Source organism: Carassius gibelio, chromosome B11, assembly GCF_023724105.1.
Source record: "Carassius gibelio isolate Cgi1373 ecotype wild population from Czech Republic chromosome B11, carGib1.2-hapl.c, whole genome shotgun sequence".
Classification (NCBI taxonomy): domain Eukaryota; kingdom Metazoa; phylum Chordata; class Actinopteri; order Cypriniformes; family Cyprinidae; genus Carassius; species Carassius gibelio.
This window is the reverse complement of record NC_068406.1, coordinates 17,519,630-17,535,549: the sequence shown is the minus strand read 5'-3', so window position 1 is coordinate 17,535,549 and position 15,920 is coordinate 17,519,630. Positions and strand designations below refer to the sequence as shown.

The window sequence follows — 15,920 nt, the reverse complement described above, 5'->3', positions numbered from 1 at the left end:
TGCTGCACAGTGTGAGACACATTTCAGTGTGCCTTTGAACTGATTAAATGTATGTACATCAATTTGTTATTCAAACTAGGCAATCCTTTCCCACATCACAAAGCAATAACACCATAGTTTGATCATATGACCCCACAGGCACCATAGAAGCTTATTTGAAAGGATCATTTCTATTACACAACAGCATATCTAACAGTACTGTGACTCTTGCCTTTGGTCCCATGTTGCTTAAGTATACAAAAATAGTTAAGAAAAGGACATTTTCCAATCTGCTTCTTTCTATCTGGTTAAGGAAGTGTTCATCAGCTCTTAATGATGCATTGTGTATATAAGGGCTCCCGACTTGCCTGTGTACCGGAATAAAAGTAAAAACCCATGCTAACAGGACACAATGCTCTTGCTATGGAGAACACTTCGATGAGAATTTAAGGAGTTGTGTGCTTAATAAAGGTCTTAGTTTGTCATGCAAGACTGGACTCCAATTAGCCTAAACTTTTTTTTTGTTTGTTGTTGAAACACTAGGGGGAGATAAGGCGAGAAGAATGCATGTCATTTTAATGTGTTTTTCCAGCTAGCTCACATCTCATGAAGAAAGCCTCCATTAATACACACCAGACCACATGCACTTGAAGAAAACAACCTCCATATTTGTTATCATTTATTTATGCTTTGCACCATTAATTACAAGTCGACGTGCACTCAGGACTGTGCATGCACACTGGCTTTTCTCACCCAGGAAAATTTACTTTTTATAACACTCTTTGTGCAAAAGAGACAACATTTATGATGCAGTCATTTTCAGATTTATTTTGTGATTTCAAATATGAAATTAAATCGTAAGCTTAATGAACAGTTTTGGAGAATCTGATGTTTTCACATTAAATGATATAGGAGCTGCACTTGCATGCCCAAGGGGAAGGGTGTATAACTGCAGCCTGGAGATCTCCAAACGGGAGTGGCTTCCTCCGATTGACATACAGACACATGACACACGTGTGCAATTTTTTTTTTTTTCACCAAACTTGTTTCAGTGCAAACTCCATCCCACAGCTGATTCTAAAGATTTTACTGGTTGTGTCAATTAAAGTGTTAATTTCCTACAATAAAAAAAATGCTAAACTGTAAACCTACTTATTTTTTTAAAGTTACAAATTTGTTATTTGAATTCATTTAGTATTAAAATAATTTATTCAAATTCACCTTGCCTTGCCACACAACTCATGCTAAGGCATGTTAAACAAAGCTATACTTTATAAATATTTGCTGATTAATGCTTCATTCAGCAATCAACAAAGAAAATAGGCTACAAAGTTACTATGGATGGATCCTCGAGTCACTGGAGAGAAGGAGAGCGATAGAAAAGCTGTGGGGTCCTGCAGTGTGCATGGGGGACTTAAGGTACATCCTTGCCCCCTGCTTCCATTGCCCTTTCAAAACACCACCTCCAACTCTCCTCTTGGCACGCAAGAACCTCAGGAGTTTCTGTACAGGATCAGTCGGTTCATTTCATATTGAATGTATTATAACTAAGAAAAGGCTGCTTGAGTTTCACTTTCCCGGCAGGTCTCATAAAATCTACAGAAATTATTTCATATTATCATATTGCTACTCACTGCGTAGATATAACTACATAACATTATGGTGAATGTGAGACATGCAGTAAATCACAAATCTCAGATGCCGTATCACAGCTAAGGGAGGAAAACGCAGAGAAAATTATATCTGCCATAAGCATTTATGCTCTCCCTCCCTCATTTCTGATGCGTGATTGTTTAGACCTGTTGAACAGATGGATGGTGCTTTTCCATCAGGCTATTCAGAGAGGAGCAGGAAATATTCACATTAATTGACCATCCAAGTAAATCTGTGCAGATATAAACCTGCAACTGGACTTAATAGTGGGCTGCGATATGCTTCTGCTGCCATGGCAATTTGCTATATTGGGTATTCAAATGGCATGTTAAGCAGCTAGGCTCTCGTCCACAGTACCACATGTTCAATGAGCAAGTTCTTTAAAAGCACTTTTGAGTTACATCATAACCTTGATACATTGATATGTTCAAAGGTTTGGGGTCAATAAGATAAAAAATAATAATAAATACTTTTATTCAGCGAGGATGCAAATGTTTGCAAACAACGTTTCAAAAGATTTATATTTCAAATAAATGCTGTTCTTTTGAACTTTCTATTTATCTAAGTGTCTTGAAAGAAAAAGCATTGTGAGTTCTACAAAAATACTTAGAAGCACAACAATGTTTACAACATTAATAATAAGAAAAGTTGAAGAGCAAGAAAACGGCATCTTAGAATGTGCCACTGAAGATTGGAGTAATGGTTAAAAAATGTGCTTTGCCATCACAGGAATAAACAACATCTTAAAATGTATTACAAAAAGAGTAATACTAATTCATGGTATGACTGTTTTACTGTATTTTTGATCAAATAAACGCAGCAATGGTGAGCATAAGACCAATTGTGATCCAACTGAGTTTTATTATCAATGTATGTCTCCTATAATATTAACTGTCAGAACACATACTAGGGGTGTGCCGGTTTCAGAATTGGTGATGACTGTTATGACGTGAGTCAAATGTGACGGTTCATAACATGGGGGGGGTGGGGGGTTGCCGTAGAGTCAATTGGTTGTTCTTGAAGATAGCGGGTTAACTCCGTGTCAGCGCGTGCTCTTATCGGTAAAGGGGCAGAGATTTCAGACCTCCGTTTATTAAGGTGATCTGTCACAAAACTCATCATCCGCGTCAAAGTTTTTTTGAGCAAATTTCAAAGCCGCACCGACCCGCAATCCGCTGATTGTTTTCCGGTCTATGGACGATGCAATGCTTTGCTGATGCGAGCCGCAAAAAAAAAAAAAAAAAAAAAAAAGCCATTGTCTGTTCTAGAAAGGATGCAGCAAAGATATTTAATGCTAATGTATGAGGCATAGGCCTACGCTGAGTTTCATTATGATGAGATGCACTCTAGTTCACAGTGCAGTGCAAGTGAACGCGGCGCGCTGGTGCTTCCATGTCACGGTTATCATTGTCTGCTATATTTGCTTTTTATTATTTATTATCTTGATTTATTAAAATTAAGATAAAATTTGTTCAAAACGAAATTCGTTTTTAAGAAAGGTTTTCTACAAAGCAAAATTTAATGAAGTGGTAAATATCATGTCTGACGATTTACAAAACTTCATTAAGTGGTAAAAACCATGTCTCCCGATATATTGCGCATCTTATGATCCTACCTAAAAAATGAAAAAAAATTTTGATAAAAAATGTTTGTAAAAAATATTTTAATGACAAGGTTTTGGCCGGTCTCACGGTTATATACTAACCGTCACACCCCTAACACATACCAAAAAAAAAAAAAAAAAACTATCCTTACATCCTAAACATTTCTTACTGATATCCTCAAAGATTTCTATTATAACTTGTTTTGCAAGAACTAAAAGAGTAGGTCTTCCTTGTTCAGGCCTTGGCGTGATTGGAACAGCTGCCAAAAGATTGTCTATATTAACAGGAAACAAATGAAAGGAAGTGATAAAACCCATTCTGTTAGCCATTCAGCCAAATAAACAAGTGATACCCTCCAAAAAAGTTGAGCAAACAAAGTCCACTGAGAGCCACGGTGTGAAAACAACTTCTATTGATTTAGTAGAGAATTTGAGGAGTGGTTCGGTAGAACCTGCGAAGTCTAAAGGCAGAGATAAGAGGTTAAAAACATCTTTTGTTCTTATCTATGATTTAGTCGTTTCTTAGGAGGCCTCAACATATCTCGACCATAAAGAGTACACATAAATGGCTGCTGAACCTATAACTATTGAATGGACTAATGGAACTGTATTCAGCGGTCTGTGTTATGCTGTAATGCAAAAAGGAGGGGCTTGGATTTAAAAATATATATATTACAGCATACCGGTGATGATTCATTTTTCCTTATAAGCCAAGCATGCAACAAGAGCTTACATCGAGGCCAGTGCCAAGCTAATATGCCTCTACTGTCAATTTCAATGTTTTTGCTTCCTTTCTTTTAACAAATGCACGAAAGCAGTCAGACTCGCACGCCCCAGACAAAACACGTTTATGCTATGTGACAAGAACCATGTCAAAAGGACTCCACAGCACCTTTAAAAGAAATGCTCCTTTACTTATTCCACCTACTCTTCCATTTACAGGCGAAAGAGAAAACATAATTATGCCCCCTTCAATAAAATGAGTCATTTCTTGTGTGGAGAAGTCTGTACAGCTGTCCCTTCATTACTAAATGGAACAGAGCGATGATCTAAAATGTAATTAAGGACACGGTGTGGAGCAAATTTCAATGGTAGAATGATCCAACAGAGCCCATATGCTGAAGTGGAGATGAGAAGCCTGCTGGTGTTTGCTTAGTGGGATGACAGCGAAGCCTAATCTCACCTTGCGCTGATGGAGGAGAAATAAGACCACCTTGATGGTGTGACAAACTGGTTTATCATAAAATATTACAATATCAAGGTCACAGGGAAGGAGGAACGTACAGTCATTCTGTAAACTGGAATGCTTATTCAGTAAACCTATGTGAATATCTTTCAAAGGTCAGTATGAGGGCCTAGCTTTTCTTTGGATGAGCTATGTTGATTTGCAGCCATGATTTGCAGCCATGGTCTAGTGGTTAGCATACATTAAGCTGTAGGTTTATACAGCTGAGACCAGTTTGAATCCAGCTTGCAACATTTTCCAATCACATTCCCTCTTTCTTGACTGTCTGTATGAATTCATGTGTCAGAAAGGCCTAAAAAGTACCATGTTGTAGGGACTTTGTTAAAGAATATTCTGGGTTTTATTTGTTTCATTGACTTTCAACTCAATGTTGGAAAAAAGGCTGGTTTCATAGTAAACACAGGTAAAGAAAAATATATATACTATTTACAAAACTACATAAGACAACAGATTAATACAAGATAAAACTTCTAAAATGGGTTTAGATGATATCCAAGTATTACCGTCAAGACACAGTTCTGAGTAAAACCATTGTCTGATTACATCTAACGCAATGCATACTCCGGGTTAAACGCAAAATAAACTTAAGATACTGACAGCATCTGTGTTATGCTGTTGATTACCACAGAAAATAACTTGTGCTTAACTTGCCTTCAACCCAAAATATTCCCATCAAGAATGCATTTTTATGTAGTAGATTTGAAGGTCAGCTGTAAAACCCAAGACGTGAAGAACATACCAAAAATGTCTGGGGCAAAGCAACAAAAATGCTTAAATTAGGAAAAGGGGACACTGCTAGCTGAATTATCCAGCAGTAGAAACGTCAAATTACCAAAACACTGCCTACAAAAACTTGTCCCACAAGACTCTCCTCTTGAAATGCAGACTGGATATGAAACCACAAAGCAGCGAACAATCACAGAGCTCAGTAGACGAGAACGAAATAAATCTAAAAAGCTCTGCATAAAGCTGGCACGTATATGAGGGTGGCACAAAAGCATCCAGTACTCTAAAGGAACTTTGCAAAGCATGTCCGGAGTTTGCCACAAATGCCCACGTGACCAAACTGTGACGTGAGAGAAGAGCTTGTGGTCAGATGACTAGATGATAGAGCTTTTCCAAAGCACATGTAAAACACAACACTTTCCACAATCATGCTTACAGTGAAGTATGGTGGAGTGGAGTCATGCTTGCAGCTAAATATTTAAAGCTTTCATTGCTGAAATGGATTTAGGATATATTAAACCTGAAATATGCAACATATTTAGTTTTCTGGTAAATAAGTGTTTCAAATATACATCAATTAAAAGTGATTGTGCAACATGTACCAGTGCTTTCTGCATACAGCACAACTACATCAAGCTGTCGTGCATGTGTAGGTGTAGATCTTCACTGCTTCTTACCCTCGATAGGTGAGGTCTTGAGCCTGCGGCAGATCCCTTGCACATCTCCGTAGCATTCTGCAATCTTGCTGACTGCCTCGCCACTGCGGAGCTCCATCAGCTCACGGAGCTGCATCGTCGTGCAGCCAAAGTCCACTTCATGGTCAACCTCGGCGACCGAGTTCCCCGGCGGGTGGTCTGCAGTGTTGTTTGCCATTTTGACTCCTCGAGTTTCAGTCAAGCCTCGGGACGTGAGACTTCCGATGATCCACTTGTAAACGTAAGACTGGGTGATACAGGAATGCTTCAGATAGGTGTTACAGTGTTCAAGTTCAACAGGTCTTTCTGTGTGTTTGCAGCGATGTGATCAGAACTGTCTTGAGAGCGAACGAGCATCAGAGGAAGTGTTTCTGAAGGGAATGATCCAAGTCGGACATGTTACCGTTGCTGCAAGGCATTAAATGGATGCTCTGTAGACTCGAGATGCACCACAGAAAAACTGAAACAAAAAGAAAAACAGACAGGCATTAAATTATTTTGCAAATCAGTGGAAAAATGTCCTAATTTCGAACTTGAACATTGTGTGACAGAACAGACAGGCAATGTTGACGTGATCTAAATGACTAGAACCGCTTCTGCTTGTGAATGAAGTGATAAAACGGTCGGAAAATGGCAAAATGTTACAAAATACAGAGCAGCAACTTTCTTTCCCCCACACAGCAGTTCTACAAACTTCCTCATGCACTCGAACAATCACAACGTACACATGCAACCCATAAAAGATGCCTAGGTTTGCACATCTAGTGGGAATCTCCAACTCAGACACAGATTCCACCCATCGCAGTCATACATAAATAATTAACCCCGAAGGAATCCATAGTTTAGGAGCTAAATAAAGTGTTTACTGTTTTGCTGCCAGTCTCCAAGCCCACAGAAGAGGGTAGGAGGAAAACACAGAGGGTAGTGGGTACAACAAAAAAAAAGCTGGGGAATGAAAAAAAAAAAACTCAGAGATAAGGGGGTCTGTGTTAATGTGAGATAGGGGAGCTTCCAACTCCGTCGGGTTTTCTTCTACACACGGAATATGAAAAATAGAGGTCACTCTTTGATGTGTGCTTGCAGTGATCAGAGATGAAATTTCGGACTGGGATACATCTACCAGTGCTACGGCCAATTTCCCACTATCACATTCGCACAGTCAGTGATGGTAGCCATAAAAAGCGAAGCACTGAATACTGGAAAGCCCTGAGGTGGATTTTAACCCAGATTGGATTACAGTCCACTCCTCCTTCAGCGTCAGTCAAGCTTCAGCCTCATTGCACACTGCACTGACCTCTTAACCTCTAACAGAGGAGACATCAGCCCATGGTAGTTTTATTCTGATCAAAGTGACCCAATTCTGATGAATGGTTTAAACTGCTGAGGTCAATTATTCTCACCTCTCTTTAGTAATATTTTAACCCCGGCACCCAGTCGCATCAGAGTTTAAAGTACCTAAAGTGAGGTCTGATTTTAAAAATGTATTCATTGTTTTATGTATAATTGTGTGTTTGAACAAACCACATTAGTCAGGTTTAGTTCTAACATTAGTACTAATGTAACGGTGTCTGTAAATGTCGAAATGTGTAAATGCCACACGAACAAGCGCTACAGTGTTTCCAAACAAATGTCATCCATTGCCCAAGGCATTGAGAGAGGCCATTACCGAGCCTTTAGATTAGCAGAGCACATAAAATGTTTGAGTGCTTAAAAAAAAAACAAAGAGGCTAAATCTATAAAGCAATGTCACATGCCATGCTGAAGAGGACCCACCCAAGTTCATCTCTGATAAGTGTTTTTCGAAAAACCTATGTAGTTGCTTGGGTTTTCTTCCACCCCAGATATAAAATCACCAATATTCCAGGATCTGATGCTAAAGAAATATTTTTTAATCAACATTGTAAACAGTTTTTAGCTAAGTCTGAGACTCATTTTCAAAAGACTCATCTGTTTAGTCAAAGTAAACTCCCACAGTCCACTTTCTAATCTCACTAAACTAGCTTTCTTCCCATTCCTTTTCTCCACTCACAGCATGGAAAGCCCCTCCCAATGTTTACCAGCCCTAGACCATCACCCATCAATACCCATCAACCAATCTTCTGCTTCACAAATGTCTGCATATTGCACAAAATCTTTTTCTTTTAAAAAATATGAAGGAATTTATGTACACAATTGAGTGGTGAAGCTATGGGAAAGTCTTACTGACTCAACTAGAACAGCAATAGCACACCTCGCCTCAACAAGCTGCAGTAATTGAGGCATCATTCATACCTGCAGCACAAACACCTTGGCGGAGTTAAAAAAACTGTTTTAGGAGTTTGTTCAAATTCCTAAACCCAGGTTTGAACAATAGTGATAGGTATGCTTGCCTTAGCAAACACAACTAATTCAGATGCTTTTCACAACACTGTGATTAATATGGACGCACTATATTTAGTCGTTGCACTGTATGACCCAGGGTAAAAAAAAAAAAAATGCTGTTAAATGATGCTTAGTGTATGCAAAGCTATTTTCCAAAGCCTATTTCAAGGGAAAAAGTATGGTGACTGAATAAACAAAAAATAAAAAAAAACGAAAAAACAAAAAACAAAAACAAAAAAAACCTTTACACAAAAGAGCAACCAAGGCAAACATCTGCACACCTTTGAACGCTTTTGTTCTTTTGTTTCTCTACACAAGATTCGGTGTATGGAGGATATTACAAGGTCTCTTTCACACTTCTGAAGGCAAGAATACTTCAATTCAAGCACTAAATAACACTACCCAGGGTGAAGTATAAAGCTGTCAAATTGCAATTTTCAGCAGCTGTAAGTCAACCAATCAGTGTAGTCCGGTGACACGGTGCCAAAACCACACAGCAAAGCAAATCACTCCACCCTCTATCGCCTATGTTACATGGTTGAGATTCTCACCTTTTTAAGCAAAGACATCACCTGTGAAAAACCAGAATAAAAAATAGGGCTGATTCCATCAATAACCTACTGGTGGTAAAACATTCCATGAAAAATACAAGATAACTACTACCTGTTTGCCAAGGTCATACTGATAAACCAATCCGACAGCAGACCTTTTATGTGGAGGCCTGACAGTTGCACTGACTTTCGCCTAAGAACAGTGCAATTTATCACACAGTCCCTGAGGGGCATTTAACAAATCATTTTAAATGCTCTCCTACAATGCATTTAGAGGATGAGCTCAGCCCAAAGAGCCATATGCAAGGTTAAAAAATCAGACAGAAGTAGGCTGGTGCAATAAGGCCTGGCACACAAAACCAGCATTTTCGTTCTGGGTGTAGATTTGGTGAATGTGCAACCAAACAGGTCCAAAGGTTGTCACAACACTGATGACAGTTTAATATATGTGAAAAGAAAAGGGCTACTACGGGCCAGTCCATGTAAGCACAACTTAAATATATATTCTCTTTATTTGAATGATCACAATACTGTCATTTCTTTATTATTTTTTTTTTGTGAATCAAAAACACATAAGCATAACCAATGTACACTGATTTACAAAATGAATGACTACTTATTTCTTTTAAATCTGAAACCCTGCCCTGCACAATTTGAAGTATTAACATAGAATAGCCTTCAAATAGAATCATTAAATTCCATATAACAATAATACACCCAAACAAATCTGAAAAATTAAGTAAACTAGAAATTAACTTTAAGTAAACTTGAATTAAATCTGGAAATGTACATCAACAATCAGCCCTCACCCATTTCTCTATTTCTACCCACGTGTGAAGCAACAACATGTCAAGGGAGGAGCTGGGTGACCTCACTTCCTACAAATAAGTATTTATGTTCGCCTTCACCATGACTGCAGTCTCCATGACAAATTAAGCTACAAACATCTGACTGCAAAGCAGAATAATGTTCTGGCAGGATGACACAATGGCCTGAATGACCTCTTGCTATTAGACAGTTCATTAGTAAACTGCAGCGAGTCAAATTTTCGCATTTTGAAGCTCACTCGAGTAGTGTTGCTTCACATTAATGCATGTTCACCCCGCAGCAGTCACCAGACACACGGTAAAATGAAAAGAGAGGTCGGCGTCTGCATAAAATCTCAGCGGTGGCGGAAGTGTGTGGCTGTGTAAATGGAGAAGAGGGTGCACTAAGTAGTTCACACTCCCCATCCCAGTGTGAGTGTAAGGAGGATGGTAAGACACAGAGGATTAAAGCATCTGAGCTCAGGCTGAACGTGTGGATCGAGCTGGAGGGGATGATGAAGGGTGGGGAGTGGTTGCGGTGGAGATGGAGGGGGGGCTACCGAGACACAGGGGAGTGCAAAAGTAGGTGGGGACATGCGGGTGAGCGGAAGACGCTAAAGAGAGGGAGAGAGGAAGGAAATAAGAACGAGGCATTGCTGTGAGATTAAAGCGTTTGAGCAGTTGCTGGTAGGCAGCAGTTGTAAATCATGGCCACATCTGTTTCCTCCACTGTCCAGCAGCAGCGGTGCCAGTGCAGGCCTTTAGGCCCCATATCCGCCTCCACTCCACTGGGGCTCTGAAACACCACAAACCCTGCGCTGCCTCGCCACCTCTTTGGTCTTTCTTTCTTTCTTTCCTCTCTCTCTCCACCCTCTCACTCTGTCTGTCAGGTTTTTATAAGAGTGAGTCATCAGTCTACATTGCATCTCAAAAGTTTGAGGAAAACATGCAAGTTAGTGCACATCTAAAAGAAGAGAAAACATCTCAGTTCCCTGCAGACGAAGCCGTTTTATACTGTCAGTGACTAAAAATTACAATAATGCTCTTCTTCGGTGCTGACATGTCTGCCGAGCACAGTGTGTCAGCCATTACCAAAAACCCAATAATGATTGCTTTATCATTTTAGAGTGAGTGTGGATGTTTTATCTGCCTTTAATCAGGAAGTGAATTAAATTAGGCAGCTATGTAATTCACCTATCAAAAGTGTGTGGTAGAGAGCAGGACGGAAGTCTCAGCTTTTTTTTGTATTTTAACTAAATATGGCACAGGGAGATGCAACGAAGCAAAGTAGGCCAGTCCAAGCCATCAATGCCGGAGGGGCAAATCAAACAGTCTGATGCACTCCCAATAATTAAAGGTGGAGCACCGGATGCAGACAGCTATTAAATTACCAGTGAAAGGATGAAGTTTAATTCAGATAAGGCGGAGGGAAAGCCTTTTACAGGAAGTATGCTAAAAGGAGGATGATTTATTTTTGATCATCGGCTTCATTTGTAATACATAAAAACATCTATTTGGATCAGGGAAACGGCTTGGAGGGCTCACAGACATCCAGCAGCTCCCTGGGGAGAGTGAGACAAATGGTGCGCAAATAAACAAACTACGCCAGCAACTTGAGAACTCTCATTTTGTAATGTTGGAAAAGCAACAGATGCACAGAAATGACTATGTAGTCATTTTTAACCCTATAAAGAGAGTGCTGACCGGTCAATAGCAACTCAATGGTGGTTGTCATCCCTATTCCCCTTTCTAATGGGGGCTGTACATTGCTGGACAGACAGGTCATCCGTCTTTGCTTCCCTCAGCTCTTAAATTTCAGCTTTTCATTCATCAGACGCCTCTGGGTCCCTGACAGGGAGAGCGAGAACCATATAAGCTGTGGCTGAAATAGATGACAAGGAAGCTTGATCGGAAAAAAAAAAGATTGATAGTGGATGTGCATCAAAGCAGACAAGGATTGTCTTTTTTTCCCGAAGGCATGGCTGCAAAGCGACTGCAAGAGACGGATGCGGAGACATTTTGACTGAGAGGTGAAGACAGCAGGATGTGAGATGGAAAGGAAGGCATGCATGCTGAACAGACAGATGGGGTGCAAAGAAAGGGAAAGAAAAAAAGGACAGAAAATTATTGTGCTGGGTTGTGAGTGTGTGTGTGTGTGTAACGGGGGGCGTGTAATTGGATGCGGCCGGGAGCGAAACACTCTGTCTGTGTGTCAAGGCGTTGGCCTGTGCCCACCATCCCTCTGACTGCAGCCACACCTGCCTTGCATACTAAAGCGGCAGAATGCGGAGCCCTGGACCCAGCTGCTCGCTCTGCACCAACCCAGCCGACTCATGCTGCACACAAAAAAACATTAACTGAAAGGAAGTAACCCACCACCACCAAGTTGAAACATGCCATTAAGACAGTAGGGCATTGTAAAGTCTTTACTGAGTTATGTAGCCCATAATGCAAGGGAGGAGTATCCACCTTATTGTTCAGGGTGGAAGTAAACCATTTTCTGTAAATGTGCGAGACATCTGGTTCATTAACCGCTGAAGGGAATTAACAAAAATAATAAATGTGCAGTAAACTGTAAAATTGTTTGCACTACAATGAACCAGTGTGTTCTACTGCTGTCGCGACTAATCGCATCCAAAATAAACGTTTTTGTTTACCAAATATATTAGTGTGTGCACTGTGTATATATATATATATATATATATATATATATATATATATATATATATATATATATATATATATATATATTTTTTTTTTTTTTTTTTTTTTTTTTTTACAGCTAAAAATAGCTGGAAGTGAATGACACCGGTAGCCAGACACATACAAATTTACAAAATGGCCATGCCCGCCCTTACGGGAAAAATAAGGTGGATACTAAATTCGTATACTGCAATTACTATGGCAAAGAACAAGAGGGTGGTATGCAGGTACTGCTCCAAGTTTCTTTAAAACAACAAACAGTGGCTGACTTCAAGGAAAAATGTTTGCCAAAGCATATTTGTAAATGAATACAACAACATTCTCTGTGAAACTGGAATGAAATGAAATAAATTTTTTGCTAAATTAAGTTGCATGTTCAACAAACAGCCCTTACATTAAGCTTCAATTCAACGATATCCAAAACTCTCTCACCCTCTCTCGCTTTATATTTCATTTAGACAAAATGGTTTAGAATTTTCAAATTAACTGAACTTTCATTACAGAATCTTAAAAGAAGAATCTTGAAATAATATAAATAAGAAGTGAAAGGAAAATTAGAAGATAAATCATCATACTAGAATGATTTCTAAAGGTTCATGTGACACTCAAGACTGGGATAGCAGGTGCTGACAATTAAGCCATCACATGAATAAATAAATTAATTTTATATTGTAATAATATTTCACAATATTACCGTTTTTACTTTATTTTGATTAAAATGCAGCCTTAGTGAGCTTTTTTTTCTCTCTTCTTTTTATATTTACTGATCCCAAAATTTTGAAATGTAAATTATAAGTATGAAACATTATGTTTACATCTAATGAGGGTTAGAGAATGCAGCCACCCACCAAATGCCAAGAATTCCCTAGCAACAACCTAGCAATGTCCTAGCAAGCACTCAGTGCATCCCAGCAAGTGCATAGTAACGCACAAAAAAAAACATCAGAAGCCCTAGCAAGTTTTGCACTGGCCAGCCCCACTCACTTTCTTTTACCTTCCCTTCACTAGAAATGGACAATATCCTGTTTATGTAGACTGGACGGGGTGGGAGGAATGGCCACAACCATCTCTATCTCTCTCTCTGTGCGTGCCTGTGCTGGGGTGGTGGGGTTGGCACGAACACTGATTCATTGCCATAAATAACTCGGCTGCTTGGAAAAAGCCACACCCTGTCTGCAGTCACGTGACCTAAGGGAAGTAGGAAATCCCTTACACAATCTCAGAATCTCTCATGGCTCGCCTAAAAGATGGAAGCAAGGAAACATGGGACAGAAAGAGAGAGAGTGTAGGGAGGGGGGAATTAAGGGTGTTTTGTTGAGATGGAAAAAAAAAAGCGAGCACGGTTACATCAAACGATTCAGAACGCAGAGAGTGTGTCTTGGAAGAGAGTGAGCTGTTTGTGTGTTCTTGTCATTTCACGAGCAACATGCTGAATTCACTGAGGCATCGAGCACAGATAGCGAGTGCCATAGCAAATCTTTGTGTAAACAAGCAGGTCGGTAGAAAGCAATTAAACCCACCATTAGCAGAGCGTGGGTAGCAGGAGATATCATGCCACAGGAGCGCAAGTAAGAATAAAAGACACAAATCAAACATGGAAGAGAAAAATAAATAAATAAACCCAGCCAAAAGGCCTGGGGGTGGAGGTGTAGTTGGATGTGAGAGATGGATTGCATACAGGTGCAAACAAGGCAAAGGCGCCAACTGTTTTTCCAATCCCGAACTCCACTCTGCCTGTAAAACTGAGAAAAGAATTTGTTTCTCAGTCTAACACCACATCTTAACCATGTCTTAACATGTTAAAATTTCAGCAACAAGCAATTCATCTGTCCGAAATGCTATGTGACGAGACCCAATCAATGTTTTCCATGACACTTATCCAAGTGTAAAACCTTAAATTGTTTTCCGAGTGGAACTTAAGGAATTTGTCATAATATTTCTCAGCTTGCACCATCAGTATCTCATCATCCATGTTATGCATGAGGAGTGGTACAGAGATTAGGAATGTAACCATTTAAAATTGTGTTACCAAGGCGGCATTCATTTGAAGAGAGAAAAAAAAAAGAGAAAAAAAGAAAAGAAAAAAAAACCAGGACTCTGAAACATTGTTACAATTTAAAATAACTTTTTTGTTTTAATATATCTTAAATTTAATTTGTTCTTGTGATGGCAAAGCAAAGTTTTCTAAAGGATAGTCAGGAACTCAATGCACCATCAAACCAGTCCAAATGAGGTGACTAGACAAAAACAAAAAGATTCCAAAAGGCGAAATACTTAAAAACAGTCCGCACAGTAAAGTATTCATTTTATCTCTCATTCGATTATTTTTTGGTAGAGTGTGCAGACTTTCTTCAAGTATTCTACGTTTTAAGTTATATTGTATGGGCTTTATGCTTTTATTCAGACGGGACAGTAGAGAGAAAATAGGAAAACACTGAAGATCGGGTAGAGTAGAGGGAGATTGGCAAAGGACCCCAAGACAGGATTCGAACTCGGGTTGCCACATGCTCAGTTGTGCTATATGTCGAAGCCGATAACAAGTTCTACCTTTTAAAATAAAAATAATTCTCAGCAGCCACCTCTCCAGCCTTCTGTGTCACACGATGCTTCAAAAATAATTTTATTATATATATATATATATATATATATATATATATATATATATATATATATATATATATATATATATGCCTGTGGCATGATATCTCCTGCATAGGCCTATATATATATAAAATTGTGCTGAAAATAGTTGTGCTATACAGTGAAAAGTTTTTTTTTTTTTTTTTTTTTGCTTAGGCCTGAGTGTCACATTTAAAAGATTCAGATCAAACTAATTTTAATATTACACAAAATTAATGCAAATAAATACAAAATGCAGTTTTTAATGATGATTTAATTTATTAAGGGAAAAAAGCTGTCCAAACCTACCTGGCCCTATGTGAAAAATTAATTGCCCCCTCCTGTTAAATTATGAAAGAACTGTGAAGTGAATTAACCACATTATTTTAGAAAGCCGGGATAAATTACACTTGCCACACCCAGGCCCGATTATGGCCAGACCGGTTGAAACAAGAGAACACTTAAATAGAACCCGTCTGACAAAGTGAAGTACTATAAAAGAGCAACACATCATGCCATGATCTAAAGAAATTCAAAAACAAATGAGAAACAAAAGGAGTTGACATGTATCAGTTTGAAAAGGGTTATAAAGCCATCTTGAAGCCTATGGGACTCCAGCGAACCGTGGTCAAAGCCATTATCTACAAATGGAGAAAACTTAGATAATATTTAATGCACATCTTGTCAGTAAAGCCGGTTCTGTAATCAGCAGTGAATCTCCATCGCCTGCACGCTTTCAGACCAGGGGCCAGTGCTAACAAACAACAATGGAGTGACATTTAAACCAATAGGGGCAATAAACTGTTCAGAGGGCCCAGAAACCGTAGTGGTGCCCTTCCTGACAAAACACTGCAGCTGGTTTTCATCCAGCTTTTATGTGCATTTTGAAGTTTCGCATCAGAATAGAGTGATGGAAATAATGAATTTCAAATAAAAATGCCTTAATTACGCTCCATTTAAGGTGGTTTTTGACTTTTG

At 39.1% G+C, this 15,920-nt stretch overlaps 1 protein-coding gene across 5 annotated transcripts in view; it reads right to left on the bottom strand.

Annotated features, from left to right (window-relative positions):
- Positions 1 to 15,920, bottom strand: part of LOC127968658 (plasma membrane calcium-transporting ATPase 2) — an 82,919-nt gene that overhangs the window by 42,223 nt on the left and 24,776 nt on the right. For all 5 annotated transcript variants that reach the window (XM_052569984.1, XM_052569987.1, XM_052569988.1 and 2 more), the window contains exon 2: positions 5,885 to 6,362. In XM_052569984.1, coding sequence (XP_052425944.1) covers positions 5,885 to 6,080 — 196 coding nt within the window. In that variant the 5' untranslated portion in view covers positions 6,081 to 6,362. The remainder of the gene's footprint in view (positions 1 to 5,884; positions 6,363 to 15,920) is intronic.